This window comes from Gymnoscopelus braueri (genome assembly GCF_963280865.1).
Source record: "Gymnoscopelus braueri genome assembly, chromosome: 22".
In the NCBI taxonomy this organism is placed as follows: Eukaryota; Metazoa; Chordata; class Actinopteri; order Myctophiformes; family Myctophidae; genus Gymnoscopelus; species Gymnoscopelus braueri.
In genome coordinates, this window is record NC_137624.1 from 16,582,246 (window position 1) to 16,608,755 (window position 26,510).

At 41.7% G+C, this 26,510-nt stretch overlaps 1 protein-coding gene across 1 annotated transcript in view; it reads left to right on the top strand.

Moving 5' to 3' along the window:
• Positions 1–1,448: 1,448 nt before the first annotated feature.
• Positions 1,449–26,510, top strand: part of lrrtm4l1 (leucine rich repeat transmembrane neuronal 4 like 1) — a gene marked incomplete at both ends in the record, with an annotated part of 90,527 nt that continues 65,465 nt past the window's right edge. Inside the window, 2 exons of the mRNA XM_080420216.1 lie at positions 1,449–1,452; positions 23,376–25,024. Coding sequence (XP_080276342.1) covers positions 1,449–1,452; positions 23,376–25,024 — 1,653 coding nt within the window. The remainder of the gene's footprint in view (positions 1,453–23,375; positions 25,025–26,510) is intronic.

The window sequence follows — 26,510 nt, forward strand, 5'->3', positions numbered from 1 at the left end:
AGCTGCTTATGAAATGCAATTAGGAAGAAACACCACAGGGGCTTGGATACTACACATCTAGTCAGCTTCTATCATGTCACGTAACATGCCAGAAAAAAGTGAAGCTCTTCATGACCTTTTTTTCTCTGTGTACTGTGGATCATGTCTGACATGTGTCCTAATAATCAGTGAAACAGCTTGAAAATGATCCTGCCTGTCTCACCACAGGATAGATCCGAACATTTCGCCCTGAAAGGCTTGTCAGGCAGCATGCCGTCGCTCTAGCTACGGATGCAACCTGGAATTAGACCTCAAAATCCACAGCAGGCCTAATTATGCAACATGAGATCATGCTAGGTACCCACTAGAGTTGTGTCATCATGATCACTGCATAGCCCTCTGCATCTCCTGCTAAAGAAAACCCCACCTGCTAAATGTAACCATGAAAGTGGAAAACATCACAAAAGGAGAACCTGCCATTGGGTTTTCAAAGGGTACAACATAAGGCTGCGTGCTTATAGGCTTGGATAAACAACAAAAAGGGAAATCTAATCATAACCAGTTATGGCTGGCAGCAGCTGTTGTTAGCAACTGTACTGTCATCTCTGATTAATTGATTGAATACTTTATTAACAGTTTGCAAAAAAAAGCACAGAAAGGGGTCCTGTGTATTCAATTCATCGAATATTCTGTATTTTACATTTCTACATCTTCTTTCACCTCATATTCATAATCTCTCTCTCTCTCTCTCTCTCTCTCTCTCTCTCTCTCTCTCTCTCTCTCTCTCTCTCTCTCTCTCCCTCCCTCTCTCTCCAACACACACACACACGCAAGTTCCCCCCCACGAATTTGTGCGCGCACACGCAACCTGCTCACAAATGCACACAAGCCGTCACAGTGCCAGCTTGGTCCGGCGGCAAGCCTGCCTATCCAAGATAGATCGCAGCACTGCATGTACTCTCCTCTCCTCTCCTCTCTGGATGTTTGCGCATAGAATGACCGTCCTCGCGTCAGTCACTAAGATCAACTATTACTAATCAAGATAGCTTTCTGTTAACTTTGACATGAGAGTAATGGGGATCATTTCCGCGCAGCTGCTCTTCTCCCCGTGAATGTTTTCGGTCGGATAATAATCCTTTCCAGGCATTTTTACTTCAAACTTGTCAATAGGATTATATATAGCCCTATCTATTGCTATGACATTTAGACATCTACAAAGTTTTTTTTGTTGTGTCTGGAACCATGGGCACAAATTCGAATGTCAGGGACATGGGATTTTTTCCGTCATCGGTGGTTGAAATGTTAAATTAGGAGTATGAAGGCAGGTGAGTCAGCCTTCGTGTTTGTCTAAGCGACGCGCACTGATCATTAACGGTTAACGGTGCGTATTGCTGGAGAACAGAGTCGTGCATCTCTGTGCAGCGGATTGCGCCACGGAAAAACCCGGGGGAACGGACCGATGAGCCGACATGGGTAAGTGGATGGACTTTATATTACATAAACGATGGCCACCGGTCCACGGGAGCGTATTATACTGACTACTGAGTCAGGTAATTTGACAAAATTATCACCATCAGTCATACAGGAGCGCAGTTTGTGGTCTGCGCTTTGCTGCACAAAATAGGTTGATTTTTTTGGCACAAGTCCACCGTATAGCCCAGTGCTGGGTTGGGACCCATTTGCGGGTCGCAGACACATTTGTATTGGTCGCCGGTAAATATTTCAAAAGATTCCCCCCCCCAAAAAGGGGGAAAAAATCTATGATTTTATGGAGAAAGTCCATGAAAAAAATACAATAAAATCAGTATGTAATGAAAATAGCAGATCTACAAGCGTGCAGATCTGCTATTTTCACTAGTTTGGGTGGCAAACGCCTATAATTTCTCTTTTGGGTCCTGAGCTAAAACGTTTGGGAACCCCTCTTATAGCCTAACTGGGTGAATAGCGGGGAGAACGACTTTTTTTTTTACAGCACACTTATTTGCTCGATTCCCGACTCTTTGATTCCCACTCATGCCTTAAATAGAATAGGCTGCATCCTGATTTTTTAAAAAAACTGTTCAGGATCTTTCTTTCCAAACGGAAAACTGCTTAAATGATGCTTTCCTATTTCGTATAGGCCTATTTGCATGTGCAAAACAAAACAACAACCCTCAAGACGGTTCCCGTTCCCTTTAGAAATGTTAAAAACACCTACAGGAGGAATGCTGCAGATAGTTGTAGATTCTCTGTCTAGGCTATTCTTGAATTTCAGTGGACAGTGGACACCATATAGAGTTAAAAACATACCACAGCATATAGACTTAAATTGCCTGAATCTAAAATGTTTAACTGTGTGGCCCTGTTGCCCCCTCAGTCTCAGGCAAATGCATGCACTAATAAGGATGAATTGCCCACTCTGCTCAGTCAAATTATATTATCTCTTGTAATGATATGTATTATAATTTTTCCTTTATAGTAGGCTATAATCACTCACAACTATATGGTACTTTCAGACAATCAGTAGCTAGTTTAGGGATTGAATAGTACAGTTACAGTGAGATTTACATTCAAGCTATGGGCATGGCCCATATGAAAACCCCTTCAGACAGTTAAGCTGCCAGGCATCCCTATATACAGTAGGCTGTGCTTCCTCAACATGCCTCCACACCTCACCACCAGTTGGGCACCTGCACGGGGAGGGTTAAATTGAACCTACAGTTTTAGAGTTAAAACAACTCTCCAGATTTCACTGTGTTGGGTATTAAGCCAATCTACAAACAATTAGGCTATTTTTGGCATTACAGTGAAAATGAGTTATTATTCAGTTCTCTCTCTCTCTCTCTCTCTCTCTCTCTCTCTCTCTCTCTCTCTCTCTCTCTCTCTCTTATCTCTATCAGAATCAGAATCAGAATCATCTTTATTGTCACATCATTGGTAAACCTTACAGGTGTAAAACAATGGGTGAAATTCGTTTTTGTGCAAGCTCCATGGTTTTGTGTTGTTTTCAGAAAGAGAAAGAAAAAAAGAAGGGGGGTGGGCACCGGGTGCAAGGGGTAAAAGAAAAAACAAACAAGGTATATATATTTATATACATCCATGCAGTGAGGTTTAGACATAAGGGGCGCACACACACACACACACACACACACACACACACACACACACACACACACACACACACACACACACACACACACACACACACACACACACACACACACACACACACACACACACACAGGTGAGTTGAACTGAAGAGCTGTCATGTAGTGTATATATAGGGTATTTAGTTTGATATGTAGTCTGTGTACAAAGCGCATAATTCAGTGACAGGGCTTCTCACTTGTTGGAGTGTTGTGGCTGCTTATTCTATGGTGATGGAAGAAGAGAGGGGGCACCATGCAGCCAGACGGATGCACATCCTCTGATTACAATTACTGCCATTATAATTATGGATGCAACTAACAATTATTTTCACTAGCAATTCACTTGATGATTATTTTTCAGATTACAGTATTTGATGAATCACTTTGACTAAGATCATAAAATGATGGTGAAATAATCGGCAATAAAGTACAACATTATGATAAATGCTTATTACATGATACTTAATGCACATAAATTGAATTTGATTAGTTCCACACACTAACTAATCAAACTAAGATTAGATTCATTTTCTCTCATCATTTCACCCCAATACTTACAGTTCAACTTGTTATAATTACCGTGCAAAACCTTGACACTGAAGCTACACATACGTGTACTGTACCTTAACTCTTTTGAGAATATTGCAAACTTCAATGTTCCACCTGTATACCCACAGGTCAGAGGCTGGTTATGGCTTGTCTAGTCTTGCATAGTCAGAGGATCAAGAATTCCCACCTACTGATATGTCTGGGGAAATCTAACTTATATTAAATACCATTTACTGCCTGGGCTAGAACACTGTCCACTTACAGTACAAACCTACGCCCACTGCCTGTAAAGAAAATCACCATAAGGAATGGCAGGAGGATGGCAATCATCATGTCTATGTTTGACAAAAGCTGAAAGCATTCAATAAGAATCATCCCATTCGCTGAATAGGCCTAGACATCAATTAAGCTTAATTTACACTTACTCGTTGGATGCTGTTGCGTGCCAAAAATAGCCGACCTACAAGCTCACAACTCTTCACGCTTAGATCTGTTTTTTTTTGGCACCGTACTCCGTCGTACTTTTAAGTATAAATCAGTGATTCTCAAAGTGGGGTCCAGGGACCCCCAGGATTCCTTGAAGGGGTTCCAAATGGACCCTTTCAGGTCTATAACTGATCAGAGTATAAATGGAACCAAAAGGACATGTACTGTATTGGGGGTTCATTGCCTAATGCATACCAAAGTGGGGGTCATTTAAATGATTATACCACTGGAATAAATTATAGTTGTGGATGCACCAACTACTGTATGCTAGCTACACAACTTCAGGTTCTCTGAATTGGGGCTTTTGGTCCTCCCACTTTCAATGATTATGGTAATTTGAACTATTATACATTTGCCTCTATTTGCATCATTATGATAGCCTTTGATGTTGCTGTACAATGTATCCAATCTGAATGCCATAATCACTGTAATAATAGAATAATAGCAATTTTAACAGCTGATACGTAGCGTTTGTACTGCTTTTCAAATAAATTGTGTGCAAAATAAAAATTGCCTTGCATTTTAGTAGGTTAGGGCTAGCATTTTACCTATGGGGTTAATTTACCCTGTTTATTGCCTAAGCAAGATTCAAGGAGTTGTATTGTCATTCCATAACATACGGTTATGGAAAGACTAAGCTAGTCCTATTAAATTATTAGTGTTACAACGTATCATTAATGAATTATGATTTGTAACATTAAAAATGGATATTGCCTGTTGCTTGGCTTGTTCACTTAATCCAAGGCCAAAGGATGTTCCTCCCCTTCTCCTCTGATATGGGGAAGGTCATTGACAGCAAGTGTGGCTGGAAATTAGGAGATATCATTTTAAATTGGCCCTGCCTTAGTTGAAGGCCTTGCGGCGAGGCTAGTTAATGGTTTATTTAATTTGAACTTATTCAGACTCTTCTTCCAAACCACATAAAATTTAAACAAAATCTCCAAAACATATTTTCTTTTTTAACTCATTATATGTCTGTCCACATTGATTGAATTGGTGTCAGTTAATCTGTTGCGTGTGAGAGGCTTGAATGTTGCTAGTACACACACTACTAAAAAAGCTTTCCTGCACTGGAGTCCAGTGGCTTTTCTGGCCATTCTGGCTCTTCTCATGATCCAACCGGCATCCCCCTTGCAGATGGCACCCTAGGTGACCCGCCTAGGTTGCCTGTGTCAAATTATTACAGTTTGAACAATGGTTAAGCCAGTGTTTTTTTTTCTCCAGTGTATGGTTTTCGATTTATACAGAAAATATGGTCTGTGGTATACATACAGTAAGTTCTATGACATAAGATACACACAGTAATATCTTGGCCATGAATGTTGAAGCTGTTACTATTTGTAATTCTTTTAAGGTGTCACCTGGATCAGGGTTTGCCGGTGCGTCCCCACCAAAGTAGACCAATCACAGCTCATGCCACGACGGGCATGTCACAAAACTGTAACTGTAACTGGTAGCTGAGAACAGACCATGAAATTGCACAAACATATTGATTAATTTGTGGACTGAAGGCCACATTGCAATGTTGGTGCAGCTTTGTTCACCAACTACAACTTGGACAGGAAGGCCATATCTACTGTATGTCTTGCTTTTACTTATAAATGAAGAATATTGTTATACAGAAACAGTTATTCAGTAATAAATGTGGATACTGGCAGCAGATGGGACATCATCATATGTAATAATGATAAGCAGATTACATGTATCTATGGCTCTTTGTTGAAACAATTGTAAAGCGTTGAAGACAAATGAAGACAAACATCGCTCAGCAATAGAGAAAGACAGATATGAAACTTGAAGACAGATGGGCCTATAGAAAATGCACCACTGGAGGGTAGACTGATTGCGATGTTGTTTCTGGATGAGGTCTGATAGCAGCAAAATGCAAAATACTTTATATTCAATAGTGTCTGAAAGATGTTCTGTTATTACTGCAAAGAAGTCTGAGCCCTGAATGATGTTCATGGTTCCTTATTTTGAACATTGCTGAATGCCCTCATGTGGGTTACTTTTCTTTGTTATGTCTTTATGGTAGTAGAGTATCACATTCCCCACTTTCTATTGATATGAAGTTTCAGTTCAACTTAAGAGAGACTTCACACCATAAGATGAATGCAATTATATGTATTGATAAATACAGATGATAATGACTTGAATGCAGTAGTATGTTTATGAATAGTAATACAATTATATTTGATATGTTTGGCACGGGCCCCATCGCAGGAGAAGAATCAGATCAGATCCGTCCTGATCAGATCCTGCCTGCTGAAGGCAGGGGGCTCTTCAGGAGCCCGCCCCCCGTAGATAGGGCTGACCTGGTGATGCCTGCTGCTTGGGCGGTGTCGGGGAGGTGGTGGGTGACCTGAACAGACAGCATGAGTGAGACAAGGAAGGAGGAGGAGCCCTTTTAAAGGGACTCTGTCAATCAGCTCAACTGATCTGATCGGAGCAGGACCAATGAGGTGATAGGAGAGGAATGTAAGGAATGACATTTTGCTCAGTCTCTCTGTTGAACAGCTGTCGTTATAAAAAGCTCCTATGTATTAAGAGAAAAACGTTGATTTATATAGGCTAAAAAAAGGTAGGATGAAAGAATGCACGACATCAAATATGATTTACAAAATGTGTTATTGTTTATTAAAGGTCCCATATTCCATGAACCATGCTCGACCCACAATCTGTCTGACTGTTCGCAGTCTCTTTCCTTGACTGGGACTTTTCGCGTTCTTCTCTGTGAGAGCTTCTCAGGTGAACTTTCAGAGTAGTGGGATTTCTTTCCATTTTAGCTGCATCCCACAAATGTCACCATCACTCTTCATCACAACACATTTATTTTTTGTTCACTACGGGGAAGTCAAGTCAGTCATATAGGACTGTGTTGATTTCTGCCTACAGCTTTAGCTGTTTTCAGAAAGTCATTTGCCTGTATACTGCACAATCACATCAAAGCATGTTCCTTTTCTTCTTCTTTGGTGGAGTTATACAGCACCTGGCATCCACTATGTTGCATTGCTGCCATCTTACTGCGTCATTGCTTTATGAAACCAATCAGTCCACCAGGTATAGTGACCACAGTGGAAATTGAGGGGGGTAAACTAAAACTACGCTTTTTTTTAACCTAATGTGGGTGTCTATCCCCTTTTCAATGCGCTAGACCCGTGGGAGATGGATCGATGAGGTGGAGAGCAACACCTACAGTACCATCAGCTCCCAGTACTTATACTGGACGACTTAAATGCTCAAGCCGTGCTACTCATGCACTGAGTTGGCGGTGCCCACAACCCACAACCTTGTGGTCCAAAGGCGGGTGCTCTACTAACTGAGCTACCTGGACCTGCAGTTTTATTTAGCTTTAGTTAGTTTTGCATTGTTCATTTTAATTTGAATTTAGTTTTCCTTTCCGTTTTTCTTTTATACTTTAGTTTACATTTTTGTTTCAGTTAACAAAATTATGTCTTTCCCTTTTAGTTTTAGTCTTAGTTTTAGTTAACATAACTGTGGGAAGAGACAGACGTAGTGATTCTTATGAACCTGACCAATAGACCAATTATTTATTTACTAACATTGAGACGGGATGCACAGGTGATTGCTTCATGCAATCAATTCTCAACCTGTTGTTTCGCACCCCAACCCCCTCATGTGTGTTGGCTAGTGAGGCGCGTCCTAGCGAGACCTGACAGAATGGGTTTCATTTGCAACCAGTATGACGCTTCCAACCAGTATGACGCTTCCAACCAGTGTGACTTTGTCTGTTAAGGGGTCTATGAGACCAACACTATACTTCACCACAGCAATAGTTGGAGTAACTAAGACATTCGCTGGAATTTTTTTTTTTCGATACTTGGATTATCAACTGCGAGGCAAAAGTTGCATGCCTTCAGCTGAAGGGGGGAGGGAATTGCCATAGTGTAGATCCCATACGGCAAACAGACAACTTGCGCCCAATTTGCTATTTATACTGCACAGCCTTGTAGACATGTATCCCATAGCCTGGAGTCAGATTATGAATTCATCAAAAAAAATTAGTGAATTTCACAACACACGGTATATAAGCTACACAGAGAGAATTAAAAATTACCTGATTCACAGTTTGAATGTCAGTGAAATGGGTAAGAGGAAAGACATATCTGAATTAATCACTGCCATGCTCCAACTCCTTAATACTTTAAGTGGAGGCAGGACATTACACGGCTGAACCCTTGGCTGACGAGTTGGCCTCTGCAGCCTGCGAGTCTGCGGATCATGTCGTTGCTGTCGGGACGAAAACCTTGTATCTCCATTCTCCATATTTCAACTTTTCATGCATTTTCTTACATTAATCCCCTACTACAGCACGCAAAAGTAGCGGAAATAGCAGAAATGGTCTTTTTTCTTTTTAGTGAAAGTGGTTAAGTGTGGTCAAGTAAAGTACAAATACCTCAAAATTGTACTTAAGTACAGTACTTAAGTAAATGTACTTAGTTACTTTCCACCACTGGTACTGGCTGAGAACAGTAGTCAGTTCTCTTGGTACATACATGGTTTCCACCTGACAGCGACGATATCCTGCATGACATTCATGACTGCTTCCTCTCACTGGAACTGGATCTGTCAACCTGCTATCAGCTGCCACCTTTGTGTAAGGCAACAAAACAATCTAGAAAGTTGTACCACATGTCACTCAGGGATGAGCTGTAGGGGGTGCTCAGGGGGTCGGCGACCCCTTAGTTCTGGCGCTATGGGGGCTGGGGGGCTGGGAGCTCCACATGCACTCGCAAGCACGCACCGTCAGCTGCGGTCTTTAACACCTTAAAGTTTAAACAATAGCCTCTCAAGGTTCGTGCCGTCAGCGGCGAGCCGTTCTCAATAGCGTCTACCTGGCTGCTTTGCATAACATTAGGCTACTCGAGAAAAGCCATGGACTTGAATTGAATGTGTTACATTCCTCTCACAATGAGAGACAACAGTCTGCACTGCAGAGTGTGAAGGGGATCGCCTAGAAGAGGACCCAGTTCTCTGAGACAAGACAAAGTCAAGTTGTCTGATTATTTTAAGTACTTATGTGTGGGTGAGTCTATGTAAAGGGCTTTTATATAAAACTAAAAGGAAAATAAATAAATTAATTAATTGAAACAAAAATAAAAACAACAAATTAACAATGCAACTAAATAATAAGATATAATTACATAAAAAATCACATGTTGAATACAGTATTTCAACTAGCACTGAGCTGATTGGCTATGTGCACATGCGTGCACGTGCGCGTGCACGTGACGTCAGAAAATATAGCCCCCCTAGTTCAAAAATCCACAGCTCATCACTGGTCACTATCTGGCATGTGCTTCAACCCCTGCACCTTCTTAGCCTGAATCCTAGCCGCTTGTGGGTCTTGGGGAAGAGGACGTATAGTAACGTGACCTTATTTGCAATACTAGACCTGTGCCCGTAGGGGGCACTGACTAACTAATCAAATGGCAGATGCGGGGAATTTGCCAAAACAAGCTAAGGCTGGGGTTGTCATGGCAATCAATTGGCTCATTTGGGCCACAGCCAGAGCCTTTTCTGGTGGTTCTGGACAACCGCCTATTTGACCGACTCAACACCGGGCACTGCACTCCCTCGGGTCGTCTGCCACGCATGTGTCGAATTTGAAGTCGGCCCGGGCGAACGGTTCTCGAGATACGTGGATTACAGACATACATACAGAGATTTGGTTTATGTATTGTAAGAAGATGCAGCTCTGAGATGTAACCTTCGGTCCTTACCGCTTTTGCACTGGTGCATGAACAAGGAAACATAAGGAACAACAGCAAAAAAGACAGCATTTTACAGTATGGTAGTAATAATAATGGAAGGAAGGTGAATGCTTGTCATTAGTTTCTGCCTACAGGCACATGTGACACTGCAAAGTGAAACAGTCCAATACAGACATTATATATACCGTAAACAACATTATATTGAATCACGATGTAAAGGACTTTACAGGCGGGGAGCGACACAACGCCTTCGTTCTCGCTTGGATCAGCGGGAAAATTTGCGAATACTCAGACGGACTCGCTCCGCAAGTAAACACCAGGCATTCAGCCTGAAAGCTGACCACAATCCGGCTCTTGGCATGGGTGGGCGTGTGCATGAAACGAGCAGGAGCGCGGCAATTTCACGGGATAGGCGCCCGCTCGCCGCTCCGCACTTCAGATTGTCCACGCCTCCCAACTAGGCGCCCGCCTCCCATTGAAAATTAATTACTAGGCATGTCAATCGCTCAGCGTCTTTAAAGCCTTAAAAGCTTTAAAAATAAATTTGGTAATAACATATTTTAATATAGCTATATATAGTGGATGTGGTCTACGCTGTATACTGTTATTATTTTGTCAACCACTGACTAAATAAGTGCCAGTTCTCATTTTGATCATATTCATTTTGGCACAAAATGTAATACTATTTCATCAAAATAAAGTTTTACTTTTTAATTAGTTAATTAATTTATTCAATAGGCTTAGATACTGTATACAGAGCTGACATACTAGACAGCTGAATTTGTTGCCAATGACAAGAAACTCATTACAGCAGACATCAAGCTGGTGGATGTTCTGGATCCCCCTTGACATCTGCTTGAGAGTCATGAAATACTGGCAACTTACTGGGGCTGTTGTCTGGTAGCGCACAGCAGAGAAAAGAACTGCTGTGTCCAATGAAATGAAGAATAGGCTTAGGCTGGCTGGGGAAAGAATGGGGAGTAACACTTCATATCAGAATGGGGAGTAACACGTCATATCAGAATGGGGAGTAACACTTCATATCAGAATGGGGACTAACACTTCATATCAGAATGGGGAGTAACACTTCATATCAGAATGGGGACTAACACTTCATATCAGAATGGGGAGTTACACTTCATATCAGAATGGGGACTAACACTTCATATCAGAATGGGGAGTAACACTTCATATCAGAATGGGGAGTAACACTTCATATCAGAATAGGGAGTTACACTTCATATCGTCGCTGTCGGCTGGAAACCGTGTATGCCAAGGACCCCTAAACCGCCATCTGAAAATGTTTTGTGCCAGGGACCCCCATAAGATAAGATTAGTGTTTAAAAATTATTCAAAATCTTCCAAATATTTTCGATATTTCGCAAATATTTTCAAAAATAGCAGGTGTACAAACTCGCAGCGCGGCACGAAATGTTGGCTATTTTTTAATAGCCAACATTTAAATGGAAAAAGTGGTTAAAATGATTGTGATGCTATGTTAACTACTTTTGCTGGGGACCCCCTGGAACCCCACCCCAAGGACCCCTGGGGGTCCCCGGACCCCAATTTGAGAACCAATATTCTAATGGGTTCAATGTAGTTATTATCTAGTCACAAGCTCTTATTTATACTTTTCATTGGTTGAATATTAATCGACAGATAGACATTTTCACGTCACTTTCAAAAAATTTTGAAAATAGCAAAAATAGCTCATCTACAAGCTCACAGCGCATCACGAAGCGTCTCGTTGTCAGCTTGAAGATCGGCTTCTTTAGCACGACACTGTTGTACAACGAAGTAGGGCATTCATTTACAAAAAAACATAAAACCTTGAAATATGGAGATGCCCGAGAGCGCGACGATATGAACCTTTTACCAATTTCCATGGTATCTTGTGGTTTCTCCTTTTGTCTGGTGGATCCCATTTGATGCTGACATCACGACTGATAGAGAAAAACATATTGACATATACAACTAGCAAGTTGCGGTTAACACGTTTCAGCATGATAAGATACTGCATTGAGGCATGGCTAGACAGTCATCTAAAAGAAGACATCTAGAACATTATGTATGTGAATGTATAGTAAATATTTATGAATATCAAATATTATATATTGTCACTGTTGGGCAGGAACATGTCCAAAACGGAAAATTTTCAGTAAATGGAAACAAGATTCTGTGTTTCAATGGATCCAATTGTTATTATTTTGTTACATATTTATAAAACCCACAGATTGACTTAACCAATGGGCATCTCATTATAGCGTAATTTGTAAAAAGAAAAGTAAAAAAAAAACCATGGAGATATGTTTCTGACAAACAGCGACAATATTGCATTTGTTTTGTTCAGAATGTGTGTTTAATTTCCAGTACTTTTAAATTGTACTCTGTATGTTAATCTGTCCCACGCTTAAAAATCATTTGACACCTCTGATCTGAGTCATTAGATCAAATGTATTCAAAGTCCCTTGAACCATGCAATTCATATTTGGCACTTGTAACACATGCAACAATTCAGTCACATGGATGATTAAGAACATGGATATTTTCTTAACAGCTATAAGCCTCTGTATTTAAGGATAATCTCACAGGAATAACATGATTTACAATGAGTTTAATTAATACCAACCACTCTTCATGGGCACTTTAGTAATACACTTGCTGGGTCGATGTTCATTTAAAGGCCATCGTTGTAAAGTTGTGTTGATTTGTGGCTAAATTAGTATTCAATATGTAAGTTATTTTAAAGAAAACCATTTATCTCAGATCCATTAATCCCCTTGGATCTGAAATGCTAATACCTATTGCATACGTCAATGCACATATTCATAGCATTTAATCTTGAATGACAAATTGTATGGATTACACGATTCTAAAACAAAATAGACAGGGTTTTACAAACACATCTAGATAGGGAAAGGAATCATTGTCTCTGTCTGCCTGTAAATCTATCAGTGGTGGACAGTACTGTACTGTACATACAGTCCATTTTTGGAGGTTTATTTTTGCAAGCACATGACTTTCTCACTTGAATATATACTTTGTCCACCACTGAAATCTATCTATCTGTCTATCTGTCTATCTGTCTGTCTGTCTGTCTGTCTGTCTGTCGATAATCTACAGTACAACTAATCTAGAATAGAATTAACCTGTAGCAAGTAAATCACTTCCCTAATGTCTGTCCATAATGTTGATGTCGAAATCTATGCATGTCTTTCCCTCGTACACTTTGTTTTAATATTTCTTCCGGGCACATCACCAGGCTTGTGTCACCCCTTCCTTTGGAGATATAGAATTGCCGTTACGATGTTTTGGCCTGCTTTCATTTAAATTATGAATTACCATTGTCTAATAATCGATGGCATATACTGTACCTCTCAAAATTACAGCTGTCGTCAGAGTAAGCAGCACCACTCAAAGGTACTCCTGTTATAGTCTACTAGACCATACCCGGTGAAGGGCGCAGGCGAAAGTAGTTGCAAACTTGGGGTTATTGCACGTCTCGTCGCGAGGTTTGAGATTTGATAAAATTGAAAAACGGGCTTCGCAGTTAAGTTCAGATGGTAATGGTCAATGGCTGTGTGCAAAATCAGAGCAATTGCTCCAGCCACTGAGGAGAACCGGGCAGCTTCACCACTACAAACAAACAGACAGAGTTACAGAGTTACAGAGGTTTGTCAAATTATAGGAGGATAGTATAGTATGCACTTAGGGCCCCTTCTTCTGTCACTGAATGTACTGTATACGGGTGCAGTTCTACGGCACAGCAGTTATAAAATAAGCTTTTATCATAAATCAGTCATTTTTATACGACTCCATGTTTCTTCTGTGAGTTAAACCTGCTACTCTCTCCAATTTTCAAATTAATGAGCATAAAATAATGGGTTTTAAGTGTGCAAAAGGTACTTCATTTCAATATTGCAATGCCAGTGTGTCTAATTAATCACTGTTGCATGATGGGGCTCGGGACTGGTAATATGTCACATACTTCTGTGGCCTGGAAGTATTTTTAATTTTATGTGCCTTAAATCTGAGTGAACACACTCAATAATGTAATATATCACTTGCACTGTAGTGCCCTAGAATTTTGCTTGCCTAAGCTCTATCACACATCACAGACACTTTAAAACCCTTGGCTCTTATGTCAGAGGAAGACAGTAAAGAGGAAGGTAGGGGGGGGGTGAGGGAGCCTGCACTCAGTTCATATTTGAAGCTTCCAAATCCCTAAGCCTTTAACATGTTTCAGGTATTCTCAGCACATCAGAAGTATGCTGATTAAAGCTGTATAAGTGGACTCTATCACTGGCAGCTTCTTTACATCAACCGTTCTGAGTTATCTTTATGTATCATATACTGTGTGTGTGTGTGTGTGTGTGTGTGTGTGTGTGTGTGTGTGTGTGTGTGTGTGTGTGTGTGTGTGTGTGTGTGTGTGTGTGTGTGTGTGTGTGTGTGTGTGTGTGTGTGTGTGTGTGTGTGTGTGTGTGTGTGTGTGTGTCTATGACAGCCCTATTTGATGATCAGCCCTCTATATCATATACATGGGCTATAATTGATCCTACTGTATATGAAAAGATAGTTGGTATATTTTGTTTTCAAATGCACTTTTCATTTCTTTGAAGTGCTTCGCTGCCTCAGCCTTAGCGGTGTTGGTTACTCCACTTGGGCACTCCGGGTAATAGCCTTTGCGTCAGTGTTCCAGAGCGGCATGCATTCAAATGAAATATCAACTTGTCGCTCCGCCAGGGAAGACGATGGCTGACTCTGCTGTGCCTGCCAGAATTCAGTCTTAGAGGATTTCGAGACAGGTTGCTTTGAAATAACCTTAGTTAGTAAAGTTGATGCTATTGTGAAGGAATGCCAGTGATTGTTGTACTTTTGCAAAGTGCTTTTTGGCTCTGGGCACTCGATGTGCGAAACGACAACAGCCTAACATGATAATATATAAATAAATACAAATAACAATGAATACATTTAAGTACAGTACACTGAAGTCATTTCAGTTTTTTTCCCGTACAGTAGGAGATGATGGAAAACAGAAAAAAAACAAGTTTAATGCACATTTGATGTTTTCTGCAAGCCTAGCGGTTTCCCAACAATTAACATTTGTTATCTGCTTCTTTTCAGAGTGTATGTGGACAAATAAACCCCAGAGCTTTTACATAATTATGCCTTCTGCACTAATCACAATTGGAGTTGAACTACAACATGCACCTGGGATGTGATACATTCATACATAGCGTTTTTTGTCATTACTGTGTCTATTTAAATGCACGTGTGTATGGGTGCACAGAAGGTGAATACACACATTGTTAGCCTCATAGCATAATTGCTTAAGTTATATTTTTAAGGTTTTCAGGAAAGAAGAAACAAAAAATCACTCTCTGCCTAAGTCATCTGGGTGACTTTGGCAATCATGAGTAAAAAACGAATTTTGCTTATCTGCCTTTATTTATATCTGCCTAACTCTACTCTCCTAACACTGCTGATTCATTCAACACGCGTTCTGATTGGCTTAGGAGGTAGGCAATAAGGCACAATGATGCAGCAGTGTTAGGAGAGTAGAGCTAGGCAAAAATTTAAATCTGACCAAAAAGTTACTTAGGCAATTATGCTACAGTAGGTGGCCAGTGACTTTGACCAGTTTCACTTTCAAAACCTTTGCATCATGCATGTCACACAAACAAAATGCGGCACACAACACCAATGGTTTTGATCATGTGGATTGTGGAAGTTAAATGGTGGATTTGTGGATAGGACTCTATATGAAAAAAACTTGTTATATCAACAAAACGCATCGCATTCTGTTTGTGTGACATGCATGATGCAAAAGGTTTTGAAAGTGAAACTGGTCAAAGTCACCGGCCACCTACTGCATGAGGCTAACGACATGTGTCTGTCTATGCTGCACGTGTGCACAAATCCCAGTGTTTGTGTGAACATGTTTGGATGATAAGTAGTTGGTTGTCTTTCTCGTGTTTGTTCCTATCCCCATTAGACATCCTAAAGAGACAGATTGTATCCTAACGATTGGTTTAACTCTATTTGTCTTTGAAGTGCTGTTGATACATCACTGCCAAAGACACATGTCTGGAGACCATTAAGCCACCTTGGCAGTGAGGTTCGTTGGAGGTCCCCAAAGGGTCTGATGCATGATATAGGAGAGAATTGAGTAGGGCCCGTGCAGCCTGCCACGTCTAACGACCAGTAACGACCGGGTGATCAATCTGAAACACAATCCGATGCCTCCCATCACTGTAGTCCATAAAGGCCCCCCCAGGACTCTGATATAGATACGACAAATAGGTTTTCATCGCTCTGGGTCTGCAGAGATCTATGCCGACACTATGCACACTAATTAAAGTGGCTGGCTGTCCTGCGGAGACCTCAATGAGGCAGTAGCAGAGTGTTGAGATTTTCATTCATATCGCTATTTAGCCAGGGGCTTATTTTTTTACGCTGAAATATGCCTGAATCACTGTTGAAAAATAAGCCCTCCTCTTTTTTTCTTTTTCTTTTTTCAAAGGATTGTGTATGAACAGACGTCACGGAATGTGGCTTAAGTGACCTCAGCGGTTGAGGGCTCTCTGGAGTCTCGCTGAGGGCCGCCCTAACTGCTCCAATGGGATTACCATTTAGGTGAAACTGATGACTCTGTAGATTGCGGAGGATGTCGGCCATCTAACATGGCGTTCCCCTAATGGAGGTGATGGGAGTGGATGTGCATACTGTATCACTATGAAGACTTGAGCCTTAAAACCACATGAACCCTAGCAGTCCCTTTTCTGGGTATGTCATAATAGGTGAAAATAGCAGATCTATAAGCGCACAACGCCTTGCGTTGCAACATGTTGTGAGCTTGTAGATCAGCTATTGTCAGCAAGAGATTTGGTGTAGAGCAGTCCTCAAACCTTTTAATTGGGAGTGTACAAATGGAACCAAATGGACCCTTACGCTCTCAGAATTACAGACCTTTAAGGGTCCATAAGGAACCTTCTCAAGGAACCCTGAGGGTCCCTGGACCCCACTTTAAGAACCATTGGTGTAGAGGGAAAAAGGAAGGGAACAAGTACAGACCCCTGGGGGACCCCACATAACCTACAAGCTCACAACGCGTTGCAGTACAACACGTGAGCTTGTAGATAATGTTTTGTTTTTAAGCACTAAACAGACAATAATTGTGCCATTAGAATATTATCACTCTGAATATTGATATAGTGACATTTGCGGTGGCGTAAAGTGAAATGGATGCAAGTATGGCAGTATTTTTGTGAGTCAAGTACTTTCACTTTAAGCGTATTTATAAAAATGACTATTGAATCCAGTAATTGATCAGCTTTGAACAAGTATAGTGGATCATGGAAGCATACAGATAGGGATTTTATTGACAAAGTAGGCCTACAGATTTGTATCATCAAGAAATAATGCCTACTGCCTCCAGTGTACTGGATTAATATTTACCTACAGTGGCTAGGAGTGTGCCCAAATCCATAAGTTATTCAGGAACATTCGGGAATTTGTAATGAATAATGAGCCAGATTTACTAGGATCAGAAACGCTATGCAAATTGCAAGCTGGTGTTTTGCAGTAATCTGAAAGTCATGAAAAAGACTTCCAAAACTGTTGAATTGACAATGACTTTAACTGTTTGAAGGCATAAAAAGATAGCTGTTTGAATGATGTTGATTCTGGACAGTCACAAACACATATTATTGCTTGCCATTTTAGCTACTTGATAACAAGGTATGTTATGTTACGTTAAATGCTGCCTAGACTTGGAATTGGCTGGTCAGAGATTAAGTTGAATTTTCACCAGTGGTGGAAAAAGTACTCACACTTTTAACTTGAGTAAACGTATCAATACTGCAATGTAGAAATACTCTGTTACAAGTAAAAGTCTGGAATACAAAATTGACTTGAGTAAAAGTACAAAAGTAGTGCTGTCAAAATGTAGGCCTACTTAAAGTACCAAAAGTACTCATTGTGCAGAATGTCGCAGTTTTCAACACAAATAAATAATAAAATGTATTAAAATCTTTTGAAAATAGCAGATCTACAAGATCACAATGCGTTGCATCGCGACACATCGTGAGCTTGTAGATCGACTAATTTAAAATGGCCGAAATGTAAGCTGAAGTGGTTAATGTGTTTTGTAATAATAATCAAAATCTACAGAGTAACTAAAAATTTCAAATAAATGTAGTGGAGTAAAAGTACAATATTTGGATCCGAGATGTAGTGGAGTATTTGAAATTGAAAATACTCAAGTAAAGTACAAATACCTCAAAATTGTACTTAAGTACAGTACTTGAGTAAATGTACTTAGTTACTTTCCACCACAGATTTTCACCTATCTCAAACCTAGTTTCTGAGACCATCAGAAGTTCAACCTATGGAAATTCAGTGTAGTCATACTTTGTCAGATGTCATTGTAAAGGTCTTGATCTAGAGTAACAATCAGAAGAAGAAAGAGTGGTTAAGCTGTGATGACAGATTGATATTTTAACCATGAACCAGGTCCAGCTGTCTTATTAAAGAACCATACTGGTGGCCTACATGTTTAGCCCACTGTCTATGCCTTACAGTTGGTCTTTCATAGTCAAATGACAACAGATATCCGCCTACCAATATGTCTGGTGACATCTAAATTCAATGTACTAGATCTGGGTGTAAACAATTCAGAGATACAAATAAAAAAAAGTGCAGTAGGCGTAGGTCAGTCTGTGGCCATTCTCATGTTCTGTTTTACTGTGTAACGTTTTCAAGTAAACAAAAGTTATTTTTGATATAATCTTTCAATTGTATATTTTTCACAATAACCATTCCATTCCACATGAATGTTCTTTTTTTTGGCAACCTCTCTGTTTGCCCCCGAAACTTGTTGCCAAAATGACAAAGCCACCGGCAAAAAAATTGTTTACTACATCAAAGCTATTTCCTTTTTTTTTAACCTATGCTATCTCAGTGATCTATAAAGGAAGTCAAACAGACTGTCTGCTCACACTGCTCCGAAACCAATCAGGCAACAAAAAAAGAAAAAAAGAAACAACCACCAAACAACATGTGCTCCACATAATAAAAGCAGGTGTTCAGAGTGTGTGTGTGTGTGTGTGTGTGTGTGTGTGTGTGTGTGTGTGTGTGTGTGTGTGTGTGTGTGTGTTAGGGCATTCACAGAATAGTCGAATATTCGAATATTCGAATATCAAACCGACTATTCGACTATCAAACCACTATTCGATTATTCGAAAAAAAAAAAAACTTTTTTTAAAGTGGCTTTTCTAGAGCAGACACGCAGCTGTGAGCTCTGGTGTGACGTCAACTCGCATTCCTTGAGTCGAGTCATCAATGCCATTAAAAAAAAAAAAAAAAAAAAAAACTTTTTTTAAATTCTTTTATTTTTTATAATCAAACCGAATAATCGACTATTCGAATACTTTTGGGTCGAATAATTCGAATACCATAAATCACTATTCGTTAATGCCCTAGAGTGTGTGTGTGAGTGTGTGTGTGTGTGTGTGTGTGTGTGTGTGTGTGTGTGTGTGTGTGTGTGTGTGTGTGTGTGTGTGTGTGTGTGTGTGTGTGTGTGTGTGTGTGTGTGTGTGTGTGTGTGTGTGTGTGCGCGCGCGCGTGCGTGCGTGCGTGCGTGCGTGCGTGCGTGCGTGCGTGCGTGCGTGCGTGGCTGTGTGCGATTCAGATGTTCACTCAAAACCCCCAAAACATGCTCTAAATAGCAGTTGAAGTAAGTGTGTGCGAGCGCGTGTGTGCGTGCCCGTTTGTGTACGTGGGTGTCTGATCTTTCTCTCCATGGAAACTAGTTTCTGCCACTGCATATCCGAATATCCTGGATGGAGTATCTATAGGCTGGACCGCGATCTTTCTCACAAGATGTGATTGTTCACGCCAGCACAACCTTTTCACATTTTTTCTATGGAAAGATGTTTTTTCTGTGCCCAGAAAATGTATTTTCCTACACTGAAGTGAAGGCTGACATGTCATTCACAAGCTTGCATGTCTGTATTCCCCTGCAGCAGACAAGTTGCAGACATCAGCCCAAGGATTGGTCCTGTAGGTGACGACACCGTCATATAGAAGTGCTTCTTGTCGGCTACACCAAAAATGTTAAATGAGGAACAGTTTAAACACTTGAGCCCTCTTTTATTTGAAATTAGCAGATCTACAAGCTCACCACACGTCGTGAATCGCGATGCAACCCGCTACGACGTGCTGTGAGCTGGTAGATCTGCTATTTTTCACAAATCTTGACAAATCTGTTCTGGGGGTCTCTGGCATGCAATCCTTTCAGATGGGGGTCCGGGGCCAAACACATAACAATTTGGGGGTCCTTGACATGAAACTGTCTGAGAACCACTGGGGGCTACACATAGAAGGCGGAACTAGGGGTTAGCTTACGTGGCTGTAGCCCCGAATGTTTTCTAAAGGCCACAAATCAAATATTTTCGGAATAAATTAAATAATTAATAGGAAAAGTAATTACAGGAACAAAAGATAAGCATAGTAAATTCCAGGTTATATAACGTGGAGCCCCAAGTACGGTTTCATTTCAGTCTCTCTGATTGGACATGTGCGTGTGCGCGTGCGTGTGTGTGTGTGTGTGTGTGTGTGCCCTGCGTGGGACTGTTTTCTTAATCCCGCCCACTCTCGCTGCATGGATTTCTGACCATTACAGCCTGGTTTCAACTTGTTTCGCCCACAGTTTGTTTTCCAGCGCGCTCTCCTGCCCTCAGCACAGATTAAGTATACTGCCTGCTCCCCGCCATATTTACTTTGCTTCTCAGTCTACCTACAGTATGTGAAAAGGGCCGGTTTTGGACACCAGGCAAGATTCAAGGATTCTGATTGGCCTGTGGGCGAGGCGGGACCAAAGCCTTCCAATGTAGAATTCAAGTTACTTCCCTTCCTGCTGTTATTCGCTGAGCACTTTCCAATCAGCAATGGTGTGCCTACGTAACAGGTGACATCGAAAATCAGGCTCAAAGCGAAGTGAAAAAAAAAAAAAAAAAAAAAAAACGCTGAATGAGCGCCTGAGAGAAAGGGAGCAGGATTTGACCATTTCAGCACCACGGAGGCATGGACAGAGACACAGTGGACTGGGCTAAAGCCTAGTTTATGCTTCGTCACACAACAGTGTCGCGCGCCGTTCTCGGCACTATTCTCGGCGTGCTCGGAGCATAAATTAGGTCTAACTATTAACAGTGCTGAGCAGCGTTAATAGATCGATGCCTATTTAGATTACCTATTTAGGTAACATTACGTTCTGCTCCCCGAGACTGTCGCTAATTGATAAATGTAATGAACCCGTAAGGGTCCCTTTGGTTACATTTGTACACTTGTGCCGGCAGCCCATACTGCTCAAACTGCCCAGTGAGAAACTTGTAAGTGTAGTCTAGGGAGCTACTTATTTTGGAAGGGAGCTTTTAGTGTAGCTCAGTTACTTTGTTTTACACAGATCATTGGTGTCTAGTACTGATGCAAGAGGTCGTGATGTCATGACAGGTAGTGTCACAGTGGGGAGATGCATTCCCTCCTGGTGGCAGCAACACGGACTACAAAAGTCTACAAAACCCATAGTCAGCATCAGCAAGGCATTCAGGACAATGGTTGCTTCCCAGCTAAACTATATAAGCTGATTGCCCTAGTGAGGGAGCTGAAATGGAAGGGAAACAGTGTAGGAAGAGAGGATACATGACTGGGGCCAACAGAGGAACAGGGATTTTGATTTAAATACCTCTTTTAGTTTTGTTTAGCTTCCATCTGCAAGAATTAAGTTGACCGGTGAAGATTGAATACACTTTATTTAAGCTGGAAAAGCAACACTGTTTCCATTATCTGCACCCGTACACCTCAAAAGCTCCTAGAGAAAATCTCCTTACCTCTTAAGACATCCCAAGGTTTAACCAGAGAGTCTTGTTTCCAGGTGTGAAAAGGTTTGTACAAATATGGAGGCCATACGAATTGATAAAGCAGCAATATGCAACGAGCTGAGAATAAGAATGGGTTGTATTTTTTGGAATATTTTAAAACCTCCATTCCAAACAGTTTTTGTCAAGTCAGAGCAGTCCTGTTAGTCAACGCATATGACAATCATTATTGTAATTTTGACATTTTGGACAGACTGATTTGTCTCTTACATACAGTCTGCAGTACTTGGATCAATTCTAGCTCAAAAGTCAACTCTCACCTGGAATTATGTGTTGCTATTGCTAGCATATTTTAGTGAAAATGAAATGTCACTATTTTTCTCTTGCTGCGGCAAGTGAAAAATACTTCTGTTATTGCCTGTCTGCTTTTCTTTGGTAATGAGTAATGTGCTGTAGTGTATATTACGTTTTTTTCATAGTAACAACATTCACTGCTTACTGTATGAATTCATTTCGCACACAATAATAGGTTAGTTTAAATGTCTAAGGATAAGCTGAAGGCACAACAATCCCTGTCCCTTGCAGATATTTTTTCATCTAACTTTCCTTATATAATCTGTCATAGCATTTTCTCTCATGATTAAAATTCAGAGAACAGTGAGAATGCATCACAAGTTAATATTTTGAATCTCAGTGTGGCTTGCTAAGCAAACAACTTGTTGACGGTTCTGGGCAGTCTGCAGTGGGTGAGGATGACCAGAGAGGAGGCGCAGAGGCAAGCTGTGTCTGAATAGTCTCTCTCTCAGATTAATGATGGCTCTTGCATTGGCTTTGCACTTGAGTATACTCCCTTTATTTCCCCGCCTGAGGTTGGTACGAGAGGAAAGCCATGGGGTCACCAAAGTCAGTAGAGACCATCATCTGTGGAGCCTGAAGCTGCACAGAAAATCACATGGCAATCCAGCCAGTGTCTTGTTTGGTGTAAAATGTTTGCAAGAGGAAATGTTGACCTAAGGCATTAGAGGAAAGCCCATGGGCACCCATGGTTTTGGTTATGTCTCCAAAATCAGGAGGGTTCATTCTCTGAACCCAGAAAATGTCATGGCAATCCAGCTAGTAATCAGTGTAATGTCAAATGTGTGCGCTGGATGCTGCAGTTAGGGGCACCAACATTAAGAAGGTTGCTGTCCACTTACACCAATTCAAACAAATTATAGCTCAAAGTATTTGGTAGCACGGTAGAGTAGGGCAATCAATATATAGTATGCGGTGAACTATAGTCACCTGCTGTCTATTCTGTCTATTCTGCTGTCTCTGGACCAAAAAAAAAAAAGTTTCAACCATACTGTATATGATCTGGCAGATCCGTTGTGTGTATGTGTATATATATATATATATATATATATATATATATATATATATATATATATATATATATATATATATATATATATTTACACACACACACACACACACACACACACACACACACACACACACACACACACACACACACACACACACACACACACACACACACACACACACACACACACACTATATATATACTGTATCTGTCTCTCTTAATCTCATACTGTCTGTCTCTCTCTCTGTGTCTACAGGTCCATTGCTGTGTGATGGACAACTGGCGCTCATCCTCTTCCCCCTCCTTCTTCTGTTGCAACCTCCACTGTTGTTCAGCTTTGGTGAGCGCACTTGTCCTAACAACTGTCGCTGCGAGGGGAAGATTGTCCACTGTGAGTCAGCCGGCTTTTTAGATGTCCCCGAGAACATCTCTGTGGGTTGCCAGGGCCTTTCACTGCGCTACAATGACCTGCACACCTTGCTCCCCTATCAGTTCGCTCATCTCAACCAGCTGCTTTGGATATACCTGGACCACAACCAGATCTCTGCCCTGGACAGCCGAGCTTTCCAGGGTGTCCGCAGGTTAAAAGAGTTAATCCTGAGCTCCAACAAGATCACATCGCTGCACAATGCGACGTTCCATGGGATTCCCAATCTTCGCAGTCTAGACTTGTCATACAACAAACTGGAGATGCTGCAGCCGGGTCAGTTCCATGGTCTGCGAAAGCTGCAAAATCTGCACCTTCGCTCGAATGGCCTCACCAACATCCCCATTCGAGCATTCCTAGAGTGTCGCAGTTTGGAGTTTCTCGATCTGGGCTACAACCGAATCAAGGCTCTGACTCGCACCACCTTCTTGGGGCTGCAGAAGCTGATGGAGCTGCATCTGGAGCACAACCAGTTCTCCCGGATCAACTTCTTTCTGTTCCCACGCTTGGCCAACCTGAGGTCACTCTACCTGCAGTGGAATCGCATCCGAGCGGTCAATCAAGGTCTGCCATGGACCTGGTACACCCTGCAGAAGTTGGACCTCTCTGGAAATGAAATTCAGACCCTGGATCCTGCTGTTTTCCACTGCCTGCCCAATCTGCAGATACTCAACCTGGAATCGAACAAATTATCCAATGTGTCTCAGGAGGCCGTGTCGGCCTGGATCTCACTGACCTCCATCAGCTTGGCCGGGAACATGTGGGACTGTGGAACAGGCATATGCCCTCTTGTGGCCTGGTTGAGGAATTTCCGCGGAACTAAAGACACCACTATGATCTGCAGCAGCCCGAAGCATCTGCAGGGAGAGAAAATCATGGAGGCCACGAGGAACCATGGCATTTGTGAGGAGAATGACTATTTTCAGACTGAAACACCCTCACCGACCTCAGACCTAGTCTCTGAAACGACCCCAGACCCAACGTTTACCCCTACTAGCCAACCACCACCCTTGCCCCCGCCCACAACCTTTGGACCTCATATCTCCCCGGGCAGACCTCGACCCCTCCCCCACCCAAACGTCCCCAACCACGTGAGCCTAGACCCAAAAGACACTGCTCCTCGCACGCGGCCCACACTAAACAGTCTGCTAATCACGCCGCCCCCGGAGATAGAACACATGACTCTGCACAAGGTTGTGGTGGGCAGCGTGGCGCTCTTCTTAACCACGTCTCTCATCCTGACCATTATCTATGTGTTGTGGCGGCGCTACCCAGGCGCGGCCAGGCTTCTGCAGCAGCGGTCCATGGTGGGACGCAAGCGGCGGAAAAAGAGCCCGGAGCCAGAGCAGAACTTGAGCTCCCAGCTGCAAGAGTATTACATGAGCTACAACCCCGCTGCCACCCCTGAGGCACTGGAGGTACTGGGAAACGGCACTGGTTCCTGCACTTGCACAATCTCTGGCTCCAGGGAGTGTGAGGTATGACCCATCGCATCAAGCTAAAACAAACAAAACAGAGAGATTCCCCCCACAAAAATCTAAACACAAAGGCTCAACAGAGAGGTAAATCCTTCATCAGATATGCACTGTAGAGAAACAGATGCCTTTGAATGAGAGATAAGCACCCCTGTCTCTTGGTTCATAACACGCTTGACTTCAAATCTTCAAAGTTTCCAGTTATTTGGGACTTTTGAATTAAACCGCAGATTGGAAAATAGAAATGATGGTGTGAACCAGGGGACAGTGGTCCACTGCTTAGGTTCAGAGCACTGCATTATTACACTCAGTAATTTCTCACAGTTTTTCTCTGCTACCTGCAGTTACTTTAATATGGCTATCCAATTTACAACAGTAATTAAGCAATGAATGAGTTTTTGCATCACATTATTTATCACATCTTTTTATCTATTGTTTGTTTTTCATCACAAATTCTATCATTTTAAACACACTTTAGCAAATACACCTGATGAAAAGCTTGCCTCAAAAAAAAAACTTTCAGTGTACAGCATATCTTATACAACTGTCTACAGAACCATGGCATGGCTCACAGAATGTTTTCAGATATTATCAGATTAGGAACATTATGTTGTAATTCATACGTTTTTAAATGCATGCATATACAGTAATACAAAGTGTGTGTGTGTGTGTGTGTGTGTGTGTGTGTGTGTGTGTGTGTGTGTGTGTGTGCGTGTGCGTGCGTGCGTGCACACACACACGTGTGAGAGAACACGGAAAATTGCCCTGTTGGTGGCCCTTCCGATAGTTTTCATGCTATGAGCACCTTTTAAGTCTATGTCCAAGCCTGTCTCTATCGATCAATCACAGGGGTAGAGTACTTCTTGGTGTTGTGGCATAGTACAACATCAATCATTGCAAAAATCACAGCAGGAATTGATCAAGCAGTATTGATTAGCCACAGTTGGATACCAAATTACACAGTGCAAGAAGCTGCTTGGCAGCTCATTAAAGCAACTAATAGAAAAATATCAGAGGCACACATCAACATGGTCACTCTGTGCAAGGTTGAATGCCCATTATTGGCTTCTATGGTTGGCTGACTTTTACTATCTACATGGGCTTTCCGCCCACCATACCTCTGTAACTTACCGTCTGCCTTTTAGTGGTAATTCAGACCGCTGCTGATTTTTCTACGGTACATTCTAATTGCTTAACTTGCGCTCTGTTGTACGCTGGTTTCGCTCACCGGTAATAGCTGATGTACAAGCTCACAAAGCGCCGCATCCTCGGTGCATTGTGAGCTTCTTTTACAGCATTGTACGACAAAGCATTATTCAGGCTTAAAACGGTTTCGTTTCATCACAAATCTTTGGCCTGTGCTAGGCTTTAGTGTTGAAGCTTTTTGGGCGGGTGGGGGGGCAAAACAGTCAGTACTTTGGTTGTTAAGAGATTCGTGGTAATCTGTAAAGAGGCGAGGCAGTACAGGTGCTGTAATCCCAAAGCTTAT